At 34.7% G+C, this 25,388-nt stretch overlaps 1 protein-coding gene and 2 pseudogenes across 1 annotated transcript in view; all 3 read left to right on the top strand.

Annotated features, from left to right (window-relative positions):
- Positions 1-12,579, top strand: part of LOC148943001 (GPI ethanolamine phosphate transferase 1-like) — a 40,197-nt gene extending 27,618 nt beyond the window's left edge. Inside the window, exons 3-6 of the mRNA XM_089102195.1 lie at positions 4-218; positions 4,377-4,561; positions 6,870-6,947; positions 12,373-12,579. Coding sequence (XP_088958321.1) covers positions 4-218; positions 4,377-4,561; positions 6,870-6,947; positions 12,373-12,579 — 685 coding nt within the window. The remainder of the gene's footprint in view (positions 1-3; positions 219-4,376; positions 4,562-6,869; positions 6,948-12,372) is intronic.
- An 8,185-nt stretch (positions 12,580-20,764) lies between these two features.
- Positions 20,765-21,611, top strand: LOC148943002 (phosphatidylinositol N-acetylglucosaminyltransferase subunit C-like; annotated as a pseudogene).
- A 126-nt stretch (positions 21,612-21,737) lies between these two features.
- The window catches only part of LOC148943003 (uncharacterized), a 25,074-nt pseudogene continuing 21,423 nt past the window's right edge, over positions 21,738-25,388 (top strand).

Raw genomic sequence — 25,388 nt, forward strand, 5'->3', positions numbered from 1 at the left:
TAGGTATATTGGCTCACTGATCGCTTTAACATTGGCTATACTAATCTATTTCAAAACTATAAGATGCCTAGTATCTGATTCAAGGACGAAAAGGGTGATAACAATTCAATTACTTTTAATTCCGATGAGTCTCCTAGTCAAGTACCATTCTTCCAGTTCAGTAGAAGGAGGACAAGGGCTTTCACTATTAAATCAAATATTTTCTTGGTTTACCCTTGGTAAGTTGAAACTGGTCTAGCTATTAGTTGTATTTTGAGATTTTTGAAGTTCAGATTAAAAGCAGGAACTAAAGAGAATGTTAGCGACCTTTGTTTTGACGACGGTCGCTTTTGTTAGCGACCGAAGTTTAATATTAGTAGATTTAGCTTAAATATATTTAACTGAGCAATTTGTTGAAAATAGCTTTTCTATCGCAATGGGGAAATAGCAGTTATTTAAGTTCAACTATAAAAAAAAATAGGAAACTAACCAGGGGTATTTATGGGCTTATGGACTAAAGCGATATGGACTAAAGAGAGGGATTTATGGGCTTAAAGGGCTAAAGCGAGGTGGACTAAAGAGAGGGATTTATGGGCTTAAAGGGCTAAAGCGAGGTGGACTAAAGAGAGGGATTTATGGGCTAAAGCGAGATGGACTAAAGAGAGGGATTTATGGGCTTAAAGGGCTAAAGCGAGATGGACTAAAGAGAGGGATTTATGGGCTTAAAGGTCTTATAGAATGCAAAAAATATTGTTTACTCACTGTAATGGTTTTAAGCTAACTTAAAGCAAGCCAAAAAAAGAGGAAAACAAGTTATACAAGGAGCTACTAAATCAGCAATAATAAAATTCAAAGATAGCAAGAACGGTTTCAAGGTCGACAGAATAAGACATATGGAAAATGTCGAGCAATAAAATCAATAGTTAAAATGACAAATAAAATGTTGTACAAGGGATCTAAGGTGTCATTCTTATTATAAAGGGATTTATATAGAAGTGTATTTATAGAATATATTTTTTTGTTTGTGTTATGTTTTTATTCGAATAAATTGAATTGAATTGAATTTACTTATAAACGATAGAACTTAAAGATTTTTTTTCTTTTCTTCTATTATTAAGATGAAAGGGTTTATTCATCAGTAATAAATAAAACAAAACCTGAAGCAAACATTTTTTAGGTAAATAATCACTCAACTAGGCCTAAATATAAATCAACTTATGAAAGGTGACAACACTTAACCACCAAAAACAAAACAAGAAACGACAAAAAATCAAATAAAAAAAAATTCGTACCTCCCATCATCAATCCATTTTTATTTTAATCATCAATCCATTTGTTTCCACAAGCTTTTGTGTTTTAAGATGGATATAATATAAGTTATAAGTACTAGCGTCATGGACAGTTCAGCTTTAGAAAATCGGCTTTACAAAGCTGTCTTAGCTTTTCCTAAAAGCCGCTCTACCTAAAAAACAGCTTTTCAAAACAGGAATTATGATTGGAATTTTAATTCATCAATAATTATATGTCGATTAAAATTCAAAAGTAAATTTAAAATCTATAATATTTTTTAAAGTAGTTTTAAATACTACACGTGTTATGGTTGATGTTATTTTTGTGGTGCCTAGATATTTACCATTTAGCCCTTGTTATTTCTTGTATCTTCTGTACTATTTAGCCCTTGTAAATTTAGCCCTCTGCAACTTCTTAAGCTGAGGATTTAACCCGGTTGGCTTCGAGAAAGCCCTCTATGAAATCAAAAGTTTATATAATAGCTATTATTTTAAGATCTGAAGGTGAGCTGGGCTGAGACTTGATCAGATTTTGTTTAGCTTGACAGATTCATAGGCTAAGATTAAATCAAGACCTTTTATTTAAATTCTAAACTGAAAAATTTAAAATTCATGAATTTCCAAGCGAAAAGATTTACAAATGAATCCATGGAGTTCCAACTGGATTTTCATCTCTTCGGTGCACTGGTCATCTCTTTTGCCATATTTGCCTTCGACCCGAGAACGCTAAAGATTGCGGACGGATGCATAATTTTGGCCTTAGAGACGAACTGTCTCGGCTGTATTGCAAGAGTAACATACCAGGACAAATTCTCTAACGCAGACCTTTGAAAGCAAATGAATTGGGAAACAAAAGAAATAAGACAGACAGCACAGGGAGTTGCACTAGAAAGTGCTGTCACCAGAAAGTGCGACTGAAGCAACTCAGGTGACTGGGTCATAAACACTGAATGGAGAAACCGCGCATTGCAAGAGATGTTTTGAATGAGAGGATGAGAGGGTGCCTTGGATGAGAGGGTGTTATCGCTTTGGAAGTGACCTCTTTTGTCTTCTGAAACAAGCAAATAAACATCGTCTTACTAAACATATAGAATTAAATATGTTTTATACTATGTATATCAAACATAATGATATATATTGATGCATGAACAGGCGAAGGAGATTTTGTTCTTACGAATTTTGAGAATTTAAGACAAAATTAAAGCTTTTTTGCATGCCTAACAGTAATTTCTGTCACTTTCTTTCTTTCCTTTTCTCTGTCTTTTGATTATCTTGTCCTATAATGGGAGGGGGGTAAAATACGTAACTATATAATAAGACTGACCACAGATTTAGATTGGGCAAACCTGCGCTGAACAGTTATTTTTGAATGTTTAACATTTGGTAAAATAGTATTGGTAAGTTTGTTTAATAGATAAAAGTTGATAAAACCAAAGCAAAGATTTTTGTCATTGTCATTTATTAAATCTAATTTATGAAATGCTGAATAACTTTTTGAAATATACTTTGATCAATGAATTTGTAATTATCTTAACCTAGATAGAGGATAACTGTAACTTCAGGAATTAACTTACCATTCTACCATATTAACTTACCATGTATTTCTTTTCTTTGGGCCAGAAGAAGTTAGAAGAAGTTTGTCCCTGTCCTGTCCTTGGTTAAGCCTCCATGCAGCAGTAGCTACATGGTAGTGAGCTTTTATTGGTCCAAAAAACGGTCCAGGGGCGAAGCTTATGACTTGTGTGTGGTAGAAATGTATTGATTACAGTTCCATTTGATTCAACATTTTCCTTTGGTTCCTGACTAATATGACTCAAATGGCTGTCCGTGGCCAATAGGACCTTTGACCCAAAACTGTATCTACTGAAGGTCATCAACATCTTATCTTGCTGGCAATGCATCTTAAGGCTTGGTTTGTGCTGTTGACATTATTTTGAAATTTTGTAAAGTTTTCAATTGTTCTTTTCCCTGTCTTTGTCTGTTTTCCCTCGCCTCTCACCTCTAAATACTCACCTCACCATACTCATACTCACCTCTGTAAATGTAATTATTGAACTTAAAAATGCCTACGTTCAACAGCTCGTTTTCATATGCATTAGAAGAATCTATTGAGGGTGGGGTTTAAACGACAATGTGTGGGGATGGTGATGAAGGTCTTGTCTCTTGGTAGTTTGGAACGAACTGAAGGAGTTGAGGTTAGAGTTTGAACTCTAAGAAACGAGACCGGTTCGTTCGAATAGCCGAGAAATGCAGGGGGAAATTACCTTTCAAGAAGTAAATACATCTCACCCATTGAAAGACACCCTATTAGAAAGTTCTTCGAGGTGTAGCAACTCATTTTCTTACACCTTGAACGGATTGGTCGTCGTGAAGGCTCTTATTGTGTGACCCCCCGTGAAGGCCCAACGTGTGGAAATCGTAAAGGTCTTGTCTACCTCTTGACCGTTTTCGTTTTCAAAGAATTCAATTATTAATTTAAGTTAATTATTTAATTAATATAAGAATTCATTTAAGAATTAATTCAAAAATTAATTTAAGAATTTAATTAATTTAAGAAATTTAAGAATTTGAGAATTAAGTTAATTAAGTTATTAATTTAAGAAGTCAATTATTAATTTAAGTATTAAATTAATTGAAAATAATATTATTGAAAATAAAATTAATTCAGTAATAATAATTGAATTAATTATTAATTTAATTCAATTTAATAATTTAATTATATTATTGACCGTTTCAAGAATTCAGTTTAAACTGTTTGGTTTATGCGATGGAGAGGCTAGGTTTGCTGAAAGTATTCTAAGTAGATGGTATTTTAGGACTGAGAGAAGAGTAGGTTGGCCTTTTTCGAATAGCCATTGAATATTAGGAGAAATTTTTAAAGGGTTTCTAATTTTGCAATGCCTAATTTCTGTTCTGATGAATGCGAAGCATTGTTATTTTTATTCTTTAGATTTAGGCTATTTAGTGGGGTTTTTTTCGTGTGTCTATATAGAATCTATATATCTATTATGTATCTACGCCCTCTGGTATTTCCCGTGACATAAAGTCGGCAAGTTGCGTTTCTTTATCAGTTTTAGGGATACTCAATTTAATTCATTTCTTTTTTAGGGTTCTCAGTCCTTTCACCACTGTTGTCAGATGCAGTTTTAGTGGTTCGACTCTATTCAATTAGTTTAAGCTTACTGCCTAGTTTCATTCTCCTTAGTTTGACACATGAAGTGCTTTTCTACGTGTGTTTTTCCCTAGCGTTATTTTCCTGGGTGAATCTAGATGGAAATATAAGCAAAGAAAGGGTAGGTGATCCTTTCGTACTGTAATATGAATAAATGACTTCTTTCTTTGGGGAAATAAAATAAACTAAACTGTATATCGTCGCTGTTATCTCTAAACGTCGTATCTGACAATTTCCCCTTCTGAGTTAATTGCCAAAACTACTTGCTAAGCTGTTCTCAACGGGAGGCACCAGAATAATGTAGATCATAAGGATCGGAGTGAGGTTAAACATGCTTTGCTCTACTGATCCTCCAAATGAATGTAGTTCAGTAAACGATTTATGACAATTATTTAAGAGATTTGAGAATGTCAGATACAACCTTTAGGCGTAACAGCAACAATATGAATTCGGTTTAATCTTTTTTTTATTTTAGATTTTTAAAGTTTTTATCCTGAAATGTCGTTTTGACAGTTTTCATGAAATATTCTGGTAACGATTAGCCCTTTTTAACATGATGGGCGTTAAACTCTTAAATATTTGAACTTGGCCACTTTACATTAAGTGAAGTGCAATCAAGGGTTCAGTGAATATAGCGAGGTTAAGGTAGTGAGAGGTCAAGGATATAGCGTGAGGAATGGAAGGCTAAAGTATCTGTACTCCATTCTCTAAAGGAATGTCACAAATTCAACAAGCTATAATAGTTTCAAGTAAGTTAATCGTGAGAGCTCCGACCTCTCGGGAGGAAGGGCTGCATTAAATGAACATTCTTGTCAATCTTTGAAACGATAATAAACCATAGAAACTAGTTTCCAAGTTTCCATGCGGACCCTCATAATTATATTTCAGAATTATATAATTATATAATTATAATTCAGAATATATAAATATATAATTATAATTCAGAATATTCAACAAGAAAATTGTTGTTGTTTTTCTTGAGTATTGCAACCCTCGGATTACTTAAAGCTTGTTTCCCCTATTGTTCAATGTCAGAAAATAATGAATTGCTCCCTGAACATTCCTTGACGTCTGCACCCCAAACACTTTTTACTCCCGGGGAAGCCACCACTACTTTAACGGTTAAGAATGGCTGGGGACTAATTCGGGAGTATATTTTTTTTTGGGGGGGGGGCAAACGATTTTGTGTGGGCCAAATAAATTGAAATCCACCCAAAATAGGTTAATAATAGTATCAATTCGGAGAAAATCATAGTTTCCGGCTAAGTATTTTGTAACTATTAGGTGAATAAATACAAATGATTTACTATAACTCCCAAATCCATCTATTTTGGGGCCAAAAATTACTTTCAAAACTGTTAGTGTGTGGCAACTTTGGTCGGGAAGACAAAACTAGCCTATATATTTCAAAATATTAACAGATATTATTAAAATATCGCTATGTATATTATTGTATAATTTACAATCTATAATTCATTATTGAAAGCTTATTATAAATAGGGAAATAAACCGTGGGTTATTTTCAGCTTTTTCCCTGATCTGTAAAATATTCTAACTTGATGTCTTGAATTAGCAAAGCCAAGCACCCCTTAGAACTCACAAGTCCTCATCATAAATATTGGGTGCTATTTTTCACTAATGCTTGGTGCTATTTTTAAAATGTATCTACGGGCTGAGCATGGCAAGGTAATTTCTAAAAAATTTCAATTCAGTAGGCCTTGTTTAGCTCAAACACCGAAGAAGTTTTTAAGATGATGCTTTTGGCGGTAACTTTTTTACGAGATATCGGATATTTTTTGATGAAGGAGGGGGGTGGTGGCTAGAGTGTTGTAAAATAATGTTGTAAAATAATTATATATAACAATTCTATTATAAAATTATAAAATATTATTATTATTATATTTTATTATAATAAGATACTATATAAAAAATATTATAGTGTTGATAAAAAAAATAATAAGCAAAATAATTAGTTTTTGTAACTCGCGCTGGAGTGGCCTCCTCTGTTATCTCTTACCTTGTATGTTTTTTTTTTATCCTGTATTTGTTGTTTGGGCATTTTCTTATATTTGTTTATGGCCGACACATCGAGCCTTGCTCTCCGTCGACCAGTTTAGAAGTTTATTTTTCATGTGTTTTTGTCAATAAAAGATCTTGTCTTGTCTTGTTGCCAAATAACTCAAAACTAACTTTTTGAGCTTCGCCAACTAAATTTGCTTCTAAATAATCAAGCGGGGGGTATCACTTCTTATTTGTCCTTATTTGTAGTGACTTTGCCTAACAAGATTATCTTAGTACCTTTTAATATTTATGTTTACATTTCTTTTAATTAATAAAGATATTAAAGATATTATAAAGATCTTTTAATATTTATACTTAGTGCGCTACAAAAATTGATTTCTTCTTTTTATGTCTTTTTTTCTTTTCAGGGTATTTCAGGATATATTGTAAACCAAAAGGAGGACTCAGCTTTGAAGAGGAATGATCTAAAAATAGCATTTTTATATGTAAGTTGTATTACAATTTTGTCCGGCGTACGCATGGGCTGGGGGTAGGTTTCTACCCCTCAATCTTTTTATGCCATAGCACCTTTTCTCAAATGTTAGAAACTTGTACGTCATTTTTAATTATGGTTTTCCTCGATTGTATGTTCACCTACCCGATGCAAGACATGGAAAATGCAAAAGTAATTTTCTGGCTTTTCGTGAATATCTTGATAGTAAGGAAAAGTATGTTATAATTAATTGGCTCGAAGCAAACGGTACTTTCAGTAGGGTGGGTTAAGTAAATATTAACTAGGTATGTGTTGTACCAGATGCAATTGTAGCTGCAATGAATTTGACGGGATTTACTGGCATATTAGAGGGAGGGGACTGGACAGGTAAAAGATTGGGGTTAAACAACTAACTAAAAACTACGCTTGATTTTGGTTTTATATGTGAAATTTCAGCATCAAATGTAGCATCGTTTGGGGATTTTTGTTTTCTTTATTCTTTTATTTTGTCGCAGTTTGCGTTGACTCTGTAGTTATTATGAAGTTTTTGCTATTTATGCGTAAGTTAATTTGTTCTTGAAAATTGAATGCGTCAGTGGGGGAGGGGGACCCTCTGTAAGAGCTTATTAATTAGCCATGTCACTTTGGAATACTGGCATGTACCCGACGAGTTATGTGCATTTTTTGATTTTTAGTAACATTTTTTTTTATTCTAGGTATCTTTCACTGTTATGTCGTTTTTTTGAAATTGTAATGTTTCTATCGTTAATATCTTAGACCCATCTACTTCAGTATGCTTTTTTAAAAAGTTTTAACCTATTGTTGTTAATCTGCTTCTTTTTTAGAAAATCCTCGTGCCATTTCTTCTTGTCGGATGTGCCGTGATGGCAATCCAGGAGCTAACTTCGGTGAGATTCTAACCTTTTAGTAGCCTTGAAGAATAATCTTATCTTAACTTTTCTCTCGCTCTCTCTCTCTCTCTCTCTCTCTCTCTCTCTCTCTCTCTCTCTCTCTCTCTCTCTCTCTCTCTCTCTCTCTCTCTCTCTCTCTCTCTCTCTCTCTCTCTCTCTCTCTCTCTCTCTCTCTCAATTTAACTAACTAACTAATTTGTTTCCAATTCTAACTTTTTGGTTTGCTAAGTTGGAAAAATATTTCTCTTTCAGCACTATATCCGTATGTTAAATGTGACGAGTCAACAAGTCATTAAATATGATGAGGCTTGTCATTCAAAGTTAATTTCCAAAATAAAGATTTTTTGGGAAATCTGAAATCCCCTTTTTTGAGTTATGTTCTAATGCAAAACTTTATACAACGAGCTGGTATCAATTTCCTAGCTTAAACTTCTTAACAACCTGCTTAAACTTCATCCTTAAACTTCAAAGTACCTTTGTTAGGATTCGATGTGGATTTTGACCTTGTTCCATATCCAGGATTTAGATTAAAGAGAATTACTAAAGAAAATAGCTCGTCTGGAAGGTTGATAAAAGTGGAGAAGGATCCCTAAAAAGTCCTAGCTACGAATATAGAATAGAAAGCAAAGCTGGCTTACAAAACCGTCCTGTAAAAAGTTTTACGAACTTTGACTTAAAAAGTAAATTATTCGAAAATTGATGAAAATTGTTTAGAAAATTATCTAGAAAATAATAATAATTATTAGAAAATTATCTAGAATATTGAGGAAGGTTCCATTGACCTAAAAGATGTGTCTACATTAACTAGCACTAGATTCGTGCACTAGCACGAATAACTGAATCTCAGTTGTGATTCTGGAAGATTTCGAAACAATATGTTTTTTCCATTATTTAATCGATAACTCTGCATTTCTCTGTAATCTTTCGTATTTTAGGGAGATGGTCTCAAAACCTAGATACCCCCCTCTATTTTGTCATGTTCGGGGCAGTGGCCTCATGTAAGGTGATTGCCATTTACCAAAGAAACAACATGTTGAATCAAAAACGCAGACCATGTAGACCTCCTTATGTATACTTACTACTTTTTTTACTACTAGTACTGATTTTAGCAGCTTGTTTCGTACTGAATCAGGAGTTACGCAGTGTTGTGTTCTATCCCCCTTTATACGGATCATTTTGATGGACTTTGTCTTAAGGACCACAGGAAAGGTGATGAGAGAACCCGAAATCAAATGGGGAGGAAAAACTTTCCTGGACTTTGATTATGCTGATGATTTAAGCATTCTAGATGAAACTGTGAGCAAAATGAATGAACTTTTAGAGGTTTTGCGAGTTCAGGGTGCTAGACTAAGTTTGAAAATCAATGTTAAGAAGACTAAGTCGGTAAGGCTATCAATAAGTGAAGATGAAAAGGTGACGTTGGGTGATGAAAAGATTGATCAGTTGGGCACCTTCACTTACCTTGGTAGTATTATTAGTAAAGATGGCGGGAGCAGTGAAAATGTTAAATATAGAATAGCCAAGGCTCAGGGTGTTTTTTCACAGTTTAAAAAAGTCTGGAAAAATAGTAAGATAAGTCTGCAAACCAAGGTTAGAATATTAGAAGCTACAGTGATGACAGTGGTCAAATATGGCTCTGAAGCGTGGACGCTCCGAAAAGCGGGTGAAGATTTGCTAGATGTTTTCCAAAAAAATTGCTTAAGGATTGTTCTGGGTACCCGGCTGACTGACCGTATGTCAAACAATAGGCTATACGAAAAATGTGGTTCAATTCCGCTCTCTAGGGCTATAATGAAAGAAAGGTGGTTAGGGCATGTTGTGCGGATGAAGGATGACATATTGCCGAAGATTGTTCTTTTCGCCCAACCTTTTAGGGCTAAACGGAAAGCAGGTCGTCCCCATCTGGGATGGGAGGACGTCATAAAGAAAGATTTAAAGGAAATGGGAACTTCGTGGGCAGGTTTGAAAAGGGAGCCTTTGAATAGATTGGGGTGGAGGAGGATCGTGCGTAGCTGTGTTAGCCTCAGGCGGCTTTGTGCTGCGGTGAGTTGTTAGTAGTAGTAGTAGTAGTAGTAGTAGTAGTGTCATCCTTCATCCACAGAACGTGCCCTAGCCATCTCAAACTTTCTCTCAATCTCAACCTTTTCGTACAGCCTACTGTTTGAGATACGGTCAGTCATCCGGGTACCCAGAAAAATCCGTGGACAATTTCTCTGGAAAACATATAGCGGAGGACGTCATAAAGAAAGATTTAAAGGAAATGGGAACTTCTTGGGAGGGTGTAAAGAGTGAGGCTTTGAATAGATTGGGATGGAGGAGGAGCATGCGTAGCTGTGTTGCCCTCAGGCGGCTTGATGCTGCCGTGAGTTGTTAGTAGCAGCTGGGAATGCTCCGCCTCCACTTAGAATTGACCTTCTTAATCGTTTTCTAATTAACAAAGTTAATCGTTTTTGTCTTATTTGTGTTGATCATTCTCTAATATTCATTTTGGAACATGTCCATGTTGTGTATTAAACATATAAGGACTAAACAACTTAAAAAGACCGAAAACTGTTAAAATTCAAAATCTTTGTCGTTGTTGTTTCAAGATAATTTCATATTTGATGTATTTATTTTCAAGAATAGATTATCTCTATTCGTATTCTTTTTAATGGTCACCTACTGTTTAGAGAGAATATTTGTTTAAGTTCAAGTTTTTATTTTTAACATTCAGAAACAAATAGATAAAACCAATTTATCTTTGTTGTGGGTTTTTCGTCGTGAGAAAGTCCACATAACTTCTTACTGAATAAGTCAGTCAATTAACTTAAAATATTTTTAATAAAGCAAATTAAATAGCCTATAACCTATATATTACGAAAAAAATGGATTAAAAATTATAATAGATAAATACAAATACAGAAGAAAAATAATAATATCAAATCCAATATTTATCACTCATCAACGCACTACTCCCACCTCTCAGCAACCCTTTCTCCAACACTACCTTGTCCTCCTGCCCACCATTTTCTATTCAATGAACAAACAGACAAATATTGTGTCTGTATATATCGGTGCGTTTGAGAGTGGCAAGATTACTTACCCGACAAGCTCCATTACTTATCATTAGCGTTTCATGAGGTGTAAATGAAGTTAGAGGCTACGAGGATTAGTACATGAAACGGTCTGGATTAGGTGTCGGCAGGGGTGCCACTAGGGGGGGGCTCCCCCTAAGGGTCCTCAGAAAGGACTTTTGTCGAGCAAAGCCTGACAAACGTCGCTATGTTTTGGTGCAAAGTGAAGCTTCTGGAAGGCATTACTGAGGGTCCTCAGAAAGGACTTTTGTCGAGCAAAGCCTGACAAACGTCGCTATGTTTTGGTGCAAAGTGAAGCTTCTGGAAGGCATTACTGAACTTACTACTTCATGTTCGCAAAGTCGACAGAAACTTATTGGCCCCCTAAAAAACTACCAGTCAAGGGATCCCTACAAAACTTGGTATTTTGTCGGTCCAGTTTAATGTCATAAAAAACTTCCGTCGGGCGAAGAATAACAAAATTTACTGCTTCATCTGCGCAAAGTTGACAGAAACCAATTGCCCCCCTCAAAAACGACTTGTTGAGCCCCTACAAAACTTGGTATATAGTCGGTCCAATCTAATGTCATTAAAGACTCCCCTCGGGCGAAGGACTGCGAAATTTAATGCTTCATCTGCGCGAAGTTGCAGATGATCCATTCTACGATTTTTCAAGGAACATGAGTGGGCGCTTTGATGGAACACAAGCTCACATTTCCAAGAAGTTAGGAAGAAATATTCAGTACATAAGATGTCTAGCCCACAGAGAGAACATTATCGTTCTTTTTGCAGAGATCTACAAAAGCGCTGGAAGTATTATTGAGTTTACTGAGTTGTTCTCTCTAGCGAAAAAGAACACACTAGGGTTGCCTTTAATTTACAGAGCATTCACTTTTGCAAAAACTATTGCAGTGAAATTGGCCGAAGGTGAACGAATATTTAGCAAGCTGAAAATCGTCAAGAACAGTTTGAGTTCAACTATTGGAAACGATCGACTTGACCATCTCATGCTCATGATGCCAGAAAAATACGTACTGGAAAAAATAGAGCTCAACCTAGTTTGAGAAAACTGGGAAGTTGAAAAGCCGCGCAGCCTTATAGTTTAGCTTATTTTCTTTGTCTTGATTTTGCTTTTATACAATTTTCCGCTACTAATAAACATTATTTTAACACATAAAAAACGAAGTAACAAATTTTGTTTGTCGTCCGCACCTACTCGAATTTGCCGGCACGTTTTGGACGTCCCCTCCCCCCACCAAAGGTAAAAGTCTATTAAGACCCCTGTCTGTCGGATAAGTTGCACCTGCTAAGCCCAGATAATGCTGGATTCGGCTAGTCATCCATAAGCGTTTCAGCTAGTACGTGACAGGATAAGTATTTGTTTTTGTCTTTCATGAATTGCATTTGTGGAAGCTCGTCTGAGCTAGATAAGAGATATTCAAACACATTATTTGTAATTCTTGTCTACTTTCAGATGAATGATGGCAAAATGTTACTCCTAGTTCAAGTTATATCTGACTTTATGGGTCTTCAGTTTTTCTACATGGTTACAAACACCGGCAGCTGGCTAGATATTGGCACTTCCATTTCACATTTTGTTATTGTTGAGCTAACGGTATTGTTCATTCTTCTTCTTAATATTTTGAGCAAGATCCTAGTTCGTTCTAGCATTGATTTATAATCAATATATTTTATAATTTTTTATTTATAATATGTATTTCTTTTTAACATTTTTCTTTAAAATATACTTGTTTAACATTAGTGTTGTGTTATTCTAAGGTTGTTTATATAACTTGATAGCTTTGAAGACGATTGCTATTATTGTTATTATTTTTAATGTTAATGTTAAGATGATGTGTGTGGACATTTTTCTTTAAAATGCCAAATAAAAGTGAAAGTTTTTGCTCATTTTAATTCTAGGTGTTTATTTATATATCATATAAATAGAGTGCTTATTTTATAAGTAATTTGCTTTAGTCATTCGTCGTCCATTAGTGTTTAATCTAATCATTAAGTATTAATATTACTCATTGTTCCTTAACCGTAATTACTGGACACAATCAGGTTAGAGAATAAGTAAGAGGTAATGAGTAATAGTTATCCCTCATTGAACCGCCTTCGTCACAGAAATATCCTCCCCTATTTTATTGTTTCTTCAGGGATAGATTCCCTTGCCAAGTGGCAGCACATGTATCCAAACTGCAGCCTATTGTCTCGCAACATACTTTTTATTTCGGCTTTATAAAATATTATAATTCAAAAGTATGAGTGGGGTTAGGTCATGTAGCTTTTGAACTTGGGTAAATTTAACGTCGAATTGACTTGCAGATTTTTGTTTTTGTCTCTGCGTTCTTCGTATAATTTAGTATTATTATGAAAAGAGCAGTTTCGGCATGTTGCCGGTATTTGAGTCTTTTCCTTTTAAAAAAAATTTTCCCCTACATTATCGGGAATTCGCACCCGTGACTGGCTGGTATATGTAATCAAATTAGCAACTAACAATAAAAGTAAATAAAAAGATAATGACCCTAGAAGTAGAATAAAAACTTTTGTCAAAAAAGCAATAGTTAAAAAAAATTGGCGTTAAGGATTTAATAAATAATTATTAACCATCAAAATTATCGACAAAACATACTGGTTTAAATATTTACATTATTTTTTTGGTTGTTTAATTCACTTATTCAATACCTTTCTCTTTGTTATTAGTAATATAAGCTTCAAAAATGAGCTATATTAAGCGTCATGAGAGATAAATTTTTAAGAGATGTTAGCAAACGCTGGTCCGGACTTCCTCAAAAAACGTCGTTGGTTTGTTTTAAGTTGTGCGGTAACTCTGGTAGTGACTATCTCCTCAACCAGGAGAAGTAAGTTTTCTAGTTGGATTTTTATAGTATTTATTTAGTTATTTTATTCTTTTACCTACAAAAATAAATAAAAACAGAAAACAACACAAAAATAAATAAAAACCACTACATAAAAAAGATCACTTAACCAACCTCAGGGAGGTAAATTGAAAAAGAGGTTCTTATGCAGAAATAAAATTCAAAGTTCTCACACACAGAGTCTCACTCAGACCCTTTGGTTGAGGTTGAATTTGAGTTGATCAAACTTGTGCCCTATGTTTTGGTCAGTACCTTCACTTCGCAGAATTTAGTCTGAAATTCATCGTTTTTGGGCTTCGGCAGGGTCTGTTTTAGATTTTTTAAGAATTTAGAACTTCTCATAACTTTTGAACTTTTCCTGAATTTAGTGCTGTTTTAACATGAATTTGGGCTCTGGGGACAAAAAGCTCCTACTGCCCAAAGTACATTTAAAGCTAAGTGATGCTTCTATAAGATTTTATCCCCTTTAAAGATTATCCATGTTTTAATTCTTTTCACTTCAGTACTACCCCTTTGTTTGGAAAAAAGAATTATAAAACTATATATTACAATATAATAAATAAATACCTAGTGTGTGACGTATTTCACACACCGCAAGTTTTTGCTTTATTCCCCACGTATGGTATTGAAATCAGCGGTTCTACTTTCTTTTCCTCTATTATCTTGCCTGAAATCCTAAAAATCTCTCAAGGTCCAAAACTCCTAACCGAGAGTTTATTTCTACAAGTTGAGGAGATAGTTACTACCAAGGTTGTCGCACAACTGAAAACAAATCCATTTGGGATCTAGGGACAAGGTTATAGGAACACTAACAGTAGAAAACCGACATAGTAGTTGACATTGTGATCTGTGAATCAAGCTTGCAAAGAAAAAGATAAAAATTTTCATATAAAAAATATAAAACCAGAATATTATAAGAAAATGCTTGGGAATAAACAAGTCTTTACATACCCTTTTTATATTCGCCTCTTAAAATTTTGATGCTCCACATTTTTAGGGCATCTTTGGCATTAGAATAAAAAATAAAAGAAAAACTGGGAATATTCGCAAATCTTTCCTTTTTTATGGACAGGTGTGATTACAGTCCGACTAAGGCGCAAAATTTTCACCTGTATCAAAGTTACTGTTTAGATAAAACAACAAAAGTCATAGGTGCCAGAGTCTTTCTTATGCATATTTTTACCGTTTAATCATAAATTTAGCAAAATTCCTTCAAAGAGTTATAATGTCTTGTTTCGGCTTCTCCACTCAAGTAGGATGATGTCAGACACGCCCTTTCTTTCTGATATTAGTGATATAAGCTCGAAAAACATGAGCTACACGAGTCGTCACAGAAGATAAATTTTGAAGATGTGTTAGCAATTGCTGGTCAAGACTTCCTCAGAAAACGCCATGGATTATTTTTGGGTGTACGGCAACCCTGCTAGTGACTATCTCCTCAAATAGCAGCAATAAAGTTTCACCACTAGGAAAAACTTGGAGAGTCAACTGAATATTAGGGCTGTTATTTTGCTCATCATTGTGCTAAGGTCTGTCGACAAAGAGTGCTTTTAAGGGAAATCTTAGGACTAAGATCTTGCTTCTTATACCGTTCTTTTCCAACGTCTTTCATCATTTTGCTCTGATCACTGGTCTAATAACAATGATGATTGTATCATCAAAGTCCTCTCATCATTGTTCTATCTGGCAGCAAAATGGCGTTCTATCCACTTTTTGCTAATATCAGTGAGCTGTAAGATCTTAGAACAATGATCGACTAAAGAACGGTAATCTATGCAGAATAATGTAAGATCTTAGAAGTAAGATCTTAGTGCTAAAGAACGGAGTTAATATATTATTAATATCCACTTATAACATACTGAGCAAGCGCAATAGGACAAGGGAACCAAAAAAAACATTTTAATAGGCTCACCATTTCTAATCACCATTTAATTTTCTTACGAAAATGTCAGAATCCATTTGAATTTTTTTTTTTTATATTAATCAAGACTTAACTTCTTTATACACCAAAGCAGGAGTAAGTTTGCTTTCACAGCCAGCCAGATCAAGGCTCATATTGCACAGAGTTTGTTGGCAGGCTGGCTCTCACACCATCCTAAATCCTGCTAGTGGGACCTACATAGTTTTTGACCGACAAGTCTCTGAAAATGTGTATCTTTGACTAGGCTCAAAGTTCTACTGAGTGAGAGCATACCTCGTTTTTACATTGATTAAGGACTTGGCTCGTTTTTACACAAACCAGTTAATTTTATATTTGCATAAAAAATTATGCAAATATCTCGGTCAAGACCTCCACTTGACCGTCCTCAGTGCAGAATAATACTGATAAAATATAAAAAAAAAACCTTAAAACAAAAAACAAAACTAATGTAAGATGACCCTTTCAGAGTAACGGTGAAAGGGTAAGTGAGTTATCCTTTCCCTATCCCTAAAAATAGGCCTATTACGTATTGCAAACAAACTAAAAAATAAGATTATTGGCCCATTCGAATATCTGTTTCTTAGTGATGATATAACCCCCAGTTACGCCGAACCAGAAAGGCCCTACTTAGTAAGCGATCCCAGTTAAATGATGTAGATTTTTATGCAAGGGTATCTTAATCATTTCCGCTTTGTTTGCAAATCAGGCACTCTGACGGATTGATAGCTAAATATTTTCAAAATGATCCAATTAATGAACTTACTAGACCAGTCACTAGACAAGATTATGGTGAGCGTAGTCAAAGGGGTCGATTCAGGCGAAAGAATTGAGTGTTTTTTAATAATGAAGGTTCAGAGAATTATATCATCGTTGAAAAGCTATGAAATAGTTTGTAGTAATAGTAATTGGTTGAGAGTGTTTGGTTACCGTCATGCGTGGTTATGCTGTATGTTTTTTCCCGGTATGTGCAACTCGGATCAGATCAAAACAAAAAATACACCATTAGAATTGCCTTGTCTGAAACCCCTGTAGAGTAAACTTTCTGTTATTTGGCTTGAACAGCAAGAGAAATATATTGGCTGGAAAATCAAGAAAAGTGGCTTCTACTGCAACATTCTGCCTAAACGGCATATTTTTTTTCTTTCTTTTTTTTCTTTTTCGCAGATAGTTACAGTAAAGAACGATCTCTCTCCCATAGTAACTGATATGTTACATTAAAAGACGATCATTGGAATAAAAAGTTATTGCATGCATTGGACTTAGTTAGCTACTTGATCGTTTGAGGTTCGTCTCTTACTATTTCAAAGAAGAATATAATAAAGAACGACCTTTGGCCTATACTAAATTTTATGCGCCACTTAATTAATTATAAAAGTATAGGTTAGTAATTTCACAGATAGCTCGGCACTGAAACATCGTAGAGAGTTGTTCAATGGCTTTTTATAATGGAAATTAACGGGGTTAAAAACCTTTTATAACTAAAAAAATATTTTTAAAACAGAATAAATTTTTACACTAGAAACTGTATTTTTGATTTCTTTTGACACTGCAGTTTTTCCAAAGATATTTGATTTGTGAATCAATCAAACAGTTCGTGGTAAAGTTATACTAAAAGACGATCATCAGAACAATAGAACATTTTATACATTGATTTTATAGTAAAACCCCTATATAGGAGTCTATATAGGAGTCGATCTCTCGCCCATAGTAACTGAGATATGGTGGTTCCAGGGGTAGCTGCAAGATATCTATATTGTAGCGGTATCCAGGTAGCAGCGGTAGCTAGCAACCTAGTAAGAGACGATCAGGCCAAAGCTAATTATGATAAAGAACAAACTATAAACTTAGTTAGCTGTTTGATTCTTTGAGGATCGTTTCTTACTATTCCAAAGAAGAAAAAGCCGTAGGCTTTTTCCTGTTTGTAATCCGTGTTGCAGGGGTAGCTTGATAATCCGTATTGCAGCGGTAGCTAGCTACCTAGTAAGAGACGATCACGTCCAATGTTAAGAAATACAAAAACCCATAGCTCCTAAAAAGATCAAAACAAAAAGCACATTATTAGCACACAAAAAGCAAAAAGCACACCAACGTCATCTTTTTTCCTTTCCGCCTTTTTTTCTCCTCGGCTAGTTGGGCACTGAATCCAGGTTGCAGCGGTTGCTATCAACCTAGTAAAAGACGATCATGTCCAATGTTAATCCGGGTTGCAGCGGTAGCTAGCAACCTAGTAAGAGACGATCACGTCCAATGTTAAGAAATATAAAAACCCCTAACTCCTAATCCGGGTTGCAGCGGTAGCTAGCAACCTAGTAAGAGACGATCACGTCCAATGTTAAGAAATATAAAAACCCATAGTTCCTAAAAAAGAAGTCAGATCAAATTACAATAAAGAACGACCTCTTGCCTATATCCGGGTTGCAGCGGTAGCTAGCAACCTAGTAAGAGACGATCACGTCCAATGTTAAGAAATAAAAAAATCCATACTTCCTAAAAAAGGAGTCAGATCAAAACAAAAAGTACACCATTAGAACCACCTTGTCCAAAACCCCTGTATAGGAAACTTTCAGTCCCTTGGCTTGAACAGCAAAGGAATTATATTGGCTTGAAAATCAAGAAAATTACATTAAAATACGATCATTGGAATAACATACCACTGCATACATTGGACTTAGATAGCTACTTGATTGCTTTAGGATCGTCTCTTACTATTTCAAAGAAAAAAAGCCGTAGGCTTTTTCCTGTTTGTAATGGTTTGTAATAAAGAACGACATTTGTAATAAAGAACCGCCTTTTTTTCTCCTCGGCTAGTTGGACACTGAATCCGGGTTGCAGCGGTGGCTATCAACCTAGTAAAAGACGATCATGTCCAATGTTAATCCGGGTTGCAGCGGTATATAATATAAGGACCCGTAAGACTACAAAGCTGAAACATTAATGGCTTTATCCAAGCAAGCTTCAAGTAAGTTAAAGATAATAGTACTACACAAAAACAAGGCATAGTATCATGAAAAGAGAAAAGCAAAGTTATTTAATAGACCAGTTGTATGGAAAAGTTAAAATTGAGAGAGAAAAGTCAAGTATTTATGTTAGACAAGGATCTTTTGAAAATTTGCTTCTCTGCAGTAAAATACCTTGTCCAGTCGGGCAAAGCCACGGAAGAGGAGGTGTAGGAAGAGAGCAACCAGAATCTTGTAACAACAATGAGTGTGCTCAAAGGAATCTACCATATATACTTATAACTAAAGAACCAGTATCTACAATTACAACAAGCATCAACACTACAAATGCCCGAAATAGAAGCAAGAGCGAAGAGATGAAAAGTGTCAATTAAAATGCTGCAAGATTAATTAAGCTGCTTGCTGTGAGTTTCATGAGAATTGTACTAGCTATATAGATAGATGGTTCAGAGCATGAAAACTAAGGTCATTTTGTGGTAATTCTAGTGTTTTTGGAATCAACAAGTAGCTGCTGTGGTTTTTCTACTAATTTCTATTGTCTTACTGATAAATCTATAATGTAAATGGCAAAAATATTTCTGGTGTCTCAACAAAAATTATAATTTTTTATTTAAGTTAGAGAAATACCAGAAAATTTTTAAAGAAGTTTTATTTTCTTTTATGTTAAATCCACTATGGCATAAAAAGAGATATGACGGAAAAAACATCAATAAGCTTACAGTTTCAAACTCAACCAGTTATATAATTTCTGTAGGAAGACTCATATAACAATGACATTGTTATATTATCCATTGAAATAATGGACAAGCTAGAATCTACTTTTACCCTATCCACTTCATTTTTTAAACACTTCATTGTGTTGACTGGTTTTGAATTTTTCTGGAGATTATTTCAATTGTATCTCTTTGCAAGCTCGCTATTTTTGCTTCTATTATCTGATTGTATAACGTGGTATTTATTGCTGTGTTTGATTTTCTTACGTTTTCTCTCAATATTAAAATCTTCATCGGTCGATAGACCAAAAAGGCGCGATGCAAGTTCGCCAATGATTGATATCAAGCCTGTGTACCTTCGATGTTTACTTCTTCTAAAGAAAACCTCAAATATTCTTGTTGTGCTTTGTTTGAGTTTCTGTATTTCTGCATTAAATAGTTCAAATAGTCTGTCTAATCTGTGCCTGCATAATCAGAGGCAACACTATATCGTTGCCTATAGTAAAGGTCATCCGGCTCTAATGTTTCTTGGTTATTTTTATTATATTTTTCCAGAGGAACTTCATGTGGAAGGGGTCGTCGTAGAAACTTCAAAGGGGGCTCATTCGATTGGAATTAGAGAGTTATAGTCTACTTTTTAATCTTCGAAAATAATTTAAGGGCAAGTAGCTCCCCCAAGTCCCTTATTCCCCCAAACAAATCCAATCAAAATTTTGAGATAGTCATTTTCTTCAGCGTAGTTGATTTCTGGATTGAAGAAATGTTTTTTAGAAGGACACTCCCCCACAACCCTCAGGGCAAGGATTTTGAGCTTTGTCCTGGGGTCATATAAGGTTTTTATTAAGGATATTGTCATAAAAACTTCGAAACATGCTCATTCGATTGGAAATGCAAAAAGCTAGTGTCCTTTTTGATAGTCAAAAGTGATTGGAGGGCAAATAACTCCCCCCCCCCCCCACATCCCTCAGGGCAGTGGTTTAAAGTTATGCCCTGGGGGTATATATGGTTTTTATAGAAGGCGTTGTCGTAGAAATTTCAAAAAAACCTCACTCGGTTGGCAATTCAAAGGGCTAGTATCCTTTTTAAATGTCGAAAGTGATTGGAGAACAACTAGCCTCCCAATGAACAACTCCCAATGCATATCATGAAGAACAAAATGTTCTTTGACACAATTAGTTTTTAGCTTTCTAATTTTTTAACAGAAATTTCAAAAAGTACCAAAATTATTGTATGTGATAGAAGAAACAAATAATTAAAAATTTTGAGAGAATAACCTGTTGGCTATATTCTTTTATTATATATATATTTTTTTTTTAGGTTTGGCAAATACCTTCAAAAAGAAAATTGATATTGCAGGAACAATAGTCGGTGGATAAGTTGCCGCTAACTTAACGATAAGCATAACAAAATGATTGGTAAAGTGAGAGAAAGGACCGCCGGTGCGTCCAAAACTGTTTGGAAAAAAGTGCTCTATGAAGATTTTGGTGTTGCAGATAATTATACAGACAACACATTTCTACAGGAGCTTAGGACTAACATCAATCTTAATCCAATTTCATTCAAACAAAGCATTTTTGGATCACTTAGAATCACTACATACCTATCAGTGGTATTCATATTTTTATCCGTATATTTTTTGCTGGAACATGATGCAATATCGGTAATTAATATATCAGTGGTATGTTCTGCTATATATTTTACATTGCCAATTTTATCATTTGTTAAAAATAGCTTCTCGATATTAGTAAGAGATAGTATTATATATTTAGGCATATCTTTTGCACTACCTCCGGTTTTAAAAACTTTGACTGAGTCAACTAGTACCGACAGTATTTACGCCAATTGTAGTCTCCAATTTCTATTACATTTGTTTTCTATTGATTACGGTAAATCTTATGTTGTTGCATCAAAGCAGATTTCTTTAAGTACCTCCCTTTGTGCTGCGATTTGCCTTAGTTTCTAGGCTTCCTAGTCACTATCATGTGTTTTTTCTTTTGACAATTGCCATTACTTGTTTTGCCATTTTTCCTCATGTATATGCTTTGTCGAATTATTCAGAATTTGTTGGTGGTATGTTAATTTTTGTATCCCTGTTGTGCCAATATTATGCTGACTCCAAACTGTTTGTTCTAAGAATTTTTGCCTTTATTTTACTAAATCTTGTTCTGCCTTATTTTTTTGTGAATTGTCAGAAGTTTAAGACTAATATTTATGGCCCATAGGATGAACCTGTCATATAAGGGATAAGGACCTCTACAACGCTGGGTCCACAAACATTTTGAGAAACAATAAATTAGAGGTTTCAGGTTAAGACTTGGGTTTGTGTGAGACGGTAAAGACTTAGGATAAAAAGTGATCAAAAACTCATGAAAATAATTGTAAGCTTAATAATGGTAGCAAAATTATTCACTCCGGTTATCCAAAGTCTACGGGATGAAAAGCCATTTGATGAAAAAGCCATTGATGAATTGAAAAAATGTCTACACCAAAATTCGACTGATGTCTACTTCCAAAACTCGACTAATTGTAAAGGCAATCCAAAGAGTGAGTGTGTTTGTTATACAAACTTTAACCAGGCAACAAATGCAACTGTTGCCTGTGGAAAATTGAACGGAAAAATCATTAACAAACAGAAGAAGGTGTGCAAACACAATGTGCAAAATAATGCAAAACTCTTTAATCTGGCCGATTTATCGCGAAATTGCAAGGATAAAGAGGGAGCAATTTCCTATGCTTGCTGGGCTAACCCAAAGAGATTATGCCGTTGTGAAGGTGTTTTTCTATGGTATGTCACAAGAAGAGAAGCAAGCGAAATTTGTAAAAAATCAATCGGTAAACTTACAGGTTTCTCTGGAAAGTCTGACAAGAATGCTGTTGAAGTTTTCTTTGAACATCTGAGCAGAAAATATCCAATTAGGCAATATATAAAAAATCATACGAAATTCAATTTGGATGAAAACTTTTCAACATAAGTTGACTGGTCTAAAGCAAAAACCAGAATCAGTATATATTCAGCGAAAGAAAACGAGACTATGCCGTTTGTTTGTGAATTCTAAGTAACCGATGATCTGAAGTACTTAAAGCAATCGTCCTTAAAAATATATAATACTCGTGATATACAGTACCCTTATGATTGTATGGCGAATAGCCAGGGAAGTTGTTCTTGTATAACAGCTTTGCAACATCCCAAATCAAAAGAAGAAGCAGAAAAATACTGTAAAGAGGCGAAAGGGACACTTGCTAGTAAAGTTTCAATAGAAGACTTCAAATAAATTTTTATAAAAATATATGGAAACATATAACAAAAAATATGGAAAAATATGTGATACGTCGGAATTCTATATTGGAGATGGAAGGTACATAAATATTACCTGGCCAGAAGACTGCAAAAACCTTCTCCAAAAGTAAAAAAAGCTCCAAAAGTAAATGAAATGATGGAAACACCAGAAATGATGGAATCACTTTTACTTTGTGAAATATCTGTGACAGATAAATTAGAGTTTGTAGATACAGATAAAATAAGCTGTGTCAACTGCATCAAATACAAAAACCTTATAACTGTATTTGAGGTTCAAACAGCAAATGCCTTTGCATGACTCTATTACAGGATCCTAAATCAAGAGAAAGAGCAATACAATTTTGTGGAGATTCAAATGGTAATTTATCTACGGGGTCTCCTTATGATATTAAAAGAATACTTAAGCACATATTGGCTTTAAATGGTAACAGCATCAAAAGTCATGATCAATTCTTTGTTGGGAATGAAAAGTACGTAGACGTTGATTGGTCAAAAGAGCCGGACTTCGTAGTAACTATTAACAATTTAACAGCTGAAATAAAAAACAAAACTCTGATTTTCCTCTGCGACTTTCCTATTGATGACAGTATTGATCTTATAGACTCAGATGAATTGAAACAGTGTGAATATAAGCAAATTCAAAAGATATATGACTATTTTGATAAAACTAGTGGAACATGCCCGTGCATGACAACTTTTTTAAAACCATTATCAAGAAAAGAAGCGTCTGCCAAATGTAAAAGTTCATCAGGTAGGCTGAGTAAAATGTCTTGTAAAGACCTTAAAGGTTATTTTGGGCATTTGAAGGCAGAGAACTCGGATAAAATAACAAAAATATACTAGATTTAGTTTGGGTGATGACAAGGTTGCAAAAGTCGACTGGTCAAATGATGCTGAAAGCAAGGTAGAATGTTTAGCTGTAGCAAACAAAACAGGTTCAGAGCAGTCAAGTTTTATGTGTGACTTCCCAATAATTCCCAAGGAAATGAAAGATTGTAACAGCGAGAAGATTCAAACTGCATATAATTGTGTCAGGAATTCTAGGGGCTCCTGCCCATGCATGACCATATTCTTGGAGCCAAGAACAAAAGAAGAAGGTGCTGAATTTTGCCAATTAGAAGGCGGTACACTCACTGAGCCGTCCCCTGGTGTTCTCAATTATGTGATAAGACGAACTTCCAAAATTAACAACACCATAAAGCAGGTTAATAAATTCATTGTTGGAGGAAACCAATACATAGGTGTCACCCATGCTGAAGACGAAAAAAGAATAACTTATCAAAATTTAAAATCTGAAACCAACCAGGCGCAATTTCCTTTCATTTGTAACCTAGATACAAAGGATGGTAAAGACAGAATAAATTTTGAGCATCTAAAAAGCAGTGAAAATAATAAAACACAAATGCATTATAATTATCTTGGTAATTCAAGGGAGAAGTGTTCTTGTATGACAGCTTTACTTTTTCCAGTGTCAAATGAAGAAGCCGTAGATTCCTGTCGTAAAGCTGACTGTACACTCATTGAAGGATCAGTATCGGCACTGAAGAAATTTTTCAGGCATTTACAGGTTAATATGCTGAAACTATTAAAGACTTTACCATATTCACTCTTAAAGGAGACAAATACGCAGACTTCAATTGGTCAAAGAACTTGGACACTGGAGTATCTATTATAGATGCAGCAAGTACGACAGATGCTTTTATTTGCGACATACCCATAAAAGACGACGTTAAGCACATAGACCTCAAGGATTTAAAATCTTGCAAAATCGAAAAGATACAAAAGCTGTACAACTGTTCTGAAAACACGAGTGGAATATGTAAGTGCATAACAGCCTTTCAACAAACCCACTCAAGAAATAAAGCATCAGAAACCTGTAAAAACATGGGTTGGGAATTTACTAAGGGTATTAAAACTGACCTAGAAGATTTTCTAAACTATTTAAAAGACAAAAATGGTGACGGTGTAAAGGAGAATACTAAGTTTGCTATTGATGGGAATAAGCACATCGATATAGAATGGCCAAAGGAATCAAAAGTCAAAATAGCTCTTAGCGAGGACGATGCAGACATCTCTGAGTCGAATTTTCTTTGTAATATATACATATCTTCTAAGGAACTAAAAGGTTGTAAAAATGAGAAAATACAGAGTCCTTATAAGTGTGTCGGAAAAACTAGCGGGCAGTGCCCATGCATTACAGCTTCCCAACTACCTATGTATAGAGAACAAGCCACTGAAATATGCGGAAAAGATGGCGCTAAGCTAAGCGAAGGCTCTTTATCAGACCTGAAAAGGCACTTTATTCATCTAAAGACTAAAAATGATGATAGTATAAGAAAGTATAGCCAATACATGATTGGAAATAACAAATATGTGGACGTTGATTGGTTGACAGCAGAACCTACTATAACTATTCACAACGTTACCACTGAATCAAACAAGAGAAAAATGTCTTTCCTTTGCGATTACATGATAGAAGACCGCATAGATCACATAAGTATCCATGAATTGAAAGCTTGTGAAAACGAAAAAATTCGAATGCGTTATAATTGTATCGGAAATGTCCAAGCGAATTCAATCCCAGAAGTCCAGTGGGCATTATCCAGCACGCATCAATCCAAAATATATCCTATCTTTTATCCCTTATTCCTATGACTATCTTACCTTGAATCTACCCTAGCAATGACATATGTATGGATGATAGATTGATTTATTATCA

The sequence above is a fragment of the Artemia sp. Qi Xiang Cuo genome, chromosome 16, assembly GCF_049724085.1.
Source record: "Artemia sp. Qi Xiang Cuo chromosome 16, ASM4972408v1, whole genome shotgun sequence".
Taxonomy (NCBI): Eukaryota; Metazoa; Arthropoda; class Branchiopoda; order Anostraca; family Artemiidae; genus Artemia; species Artemia sp. Qi Xiang Cuo.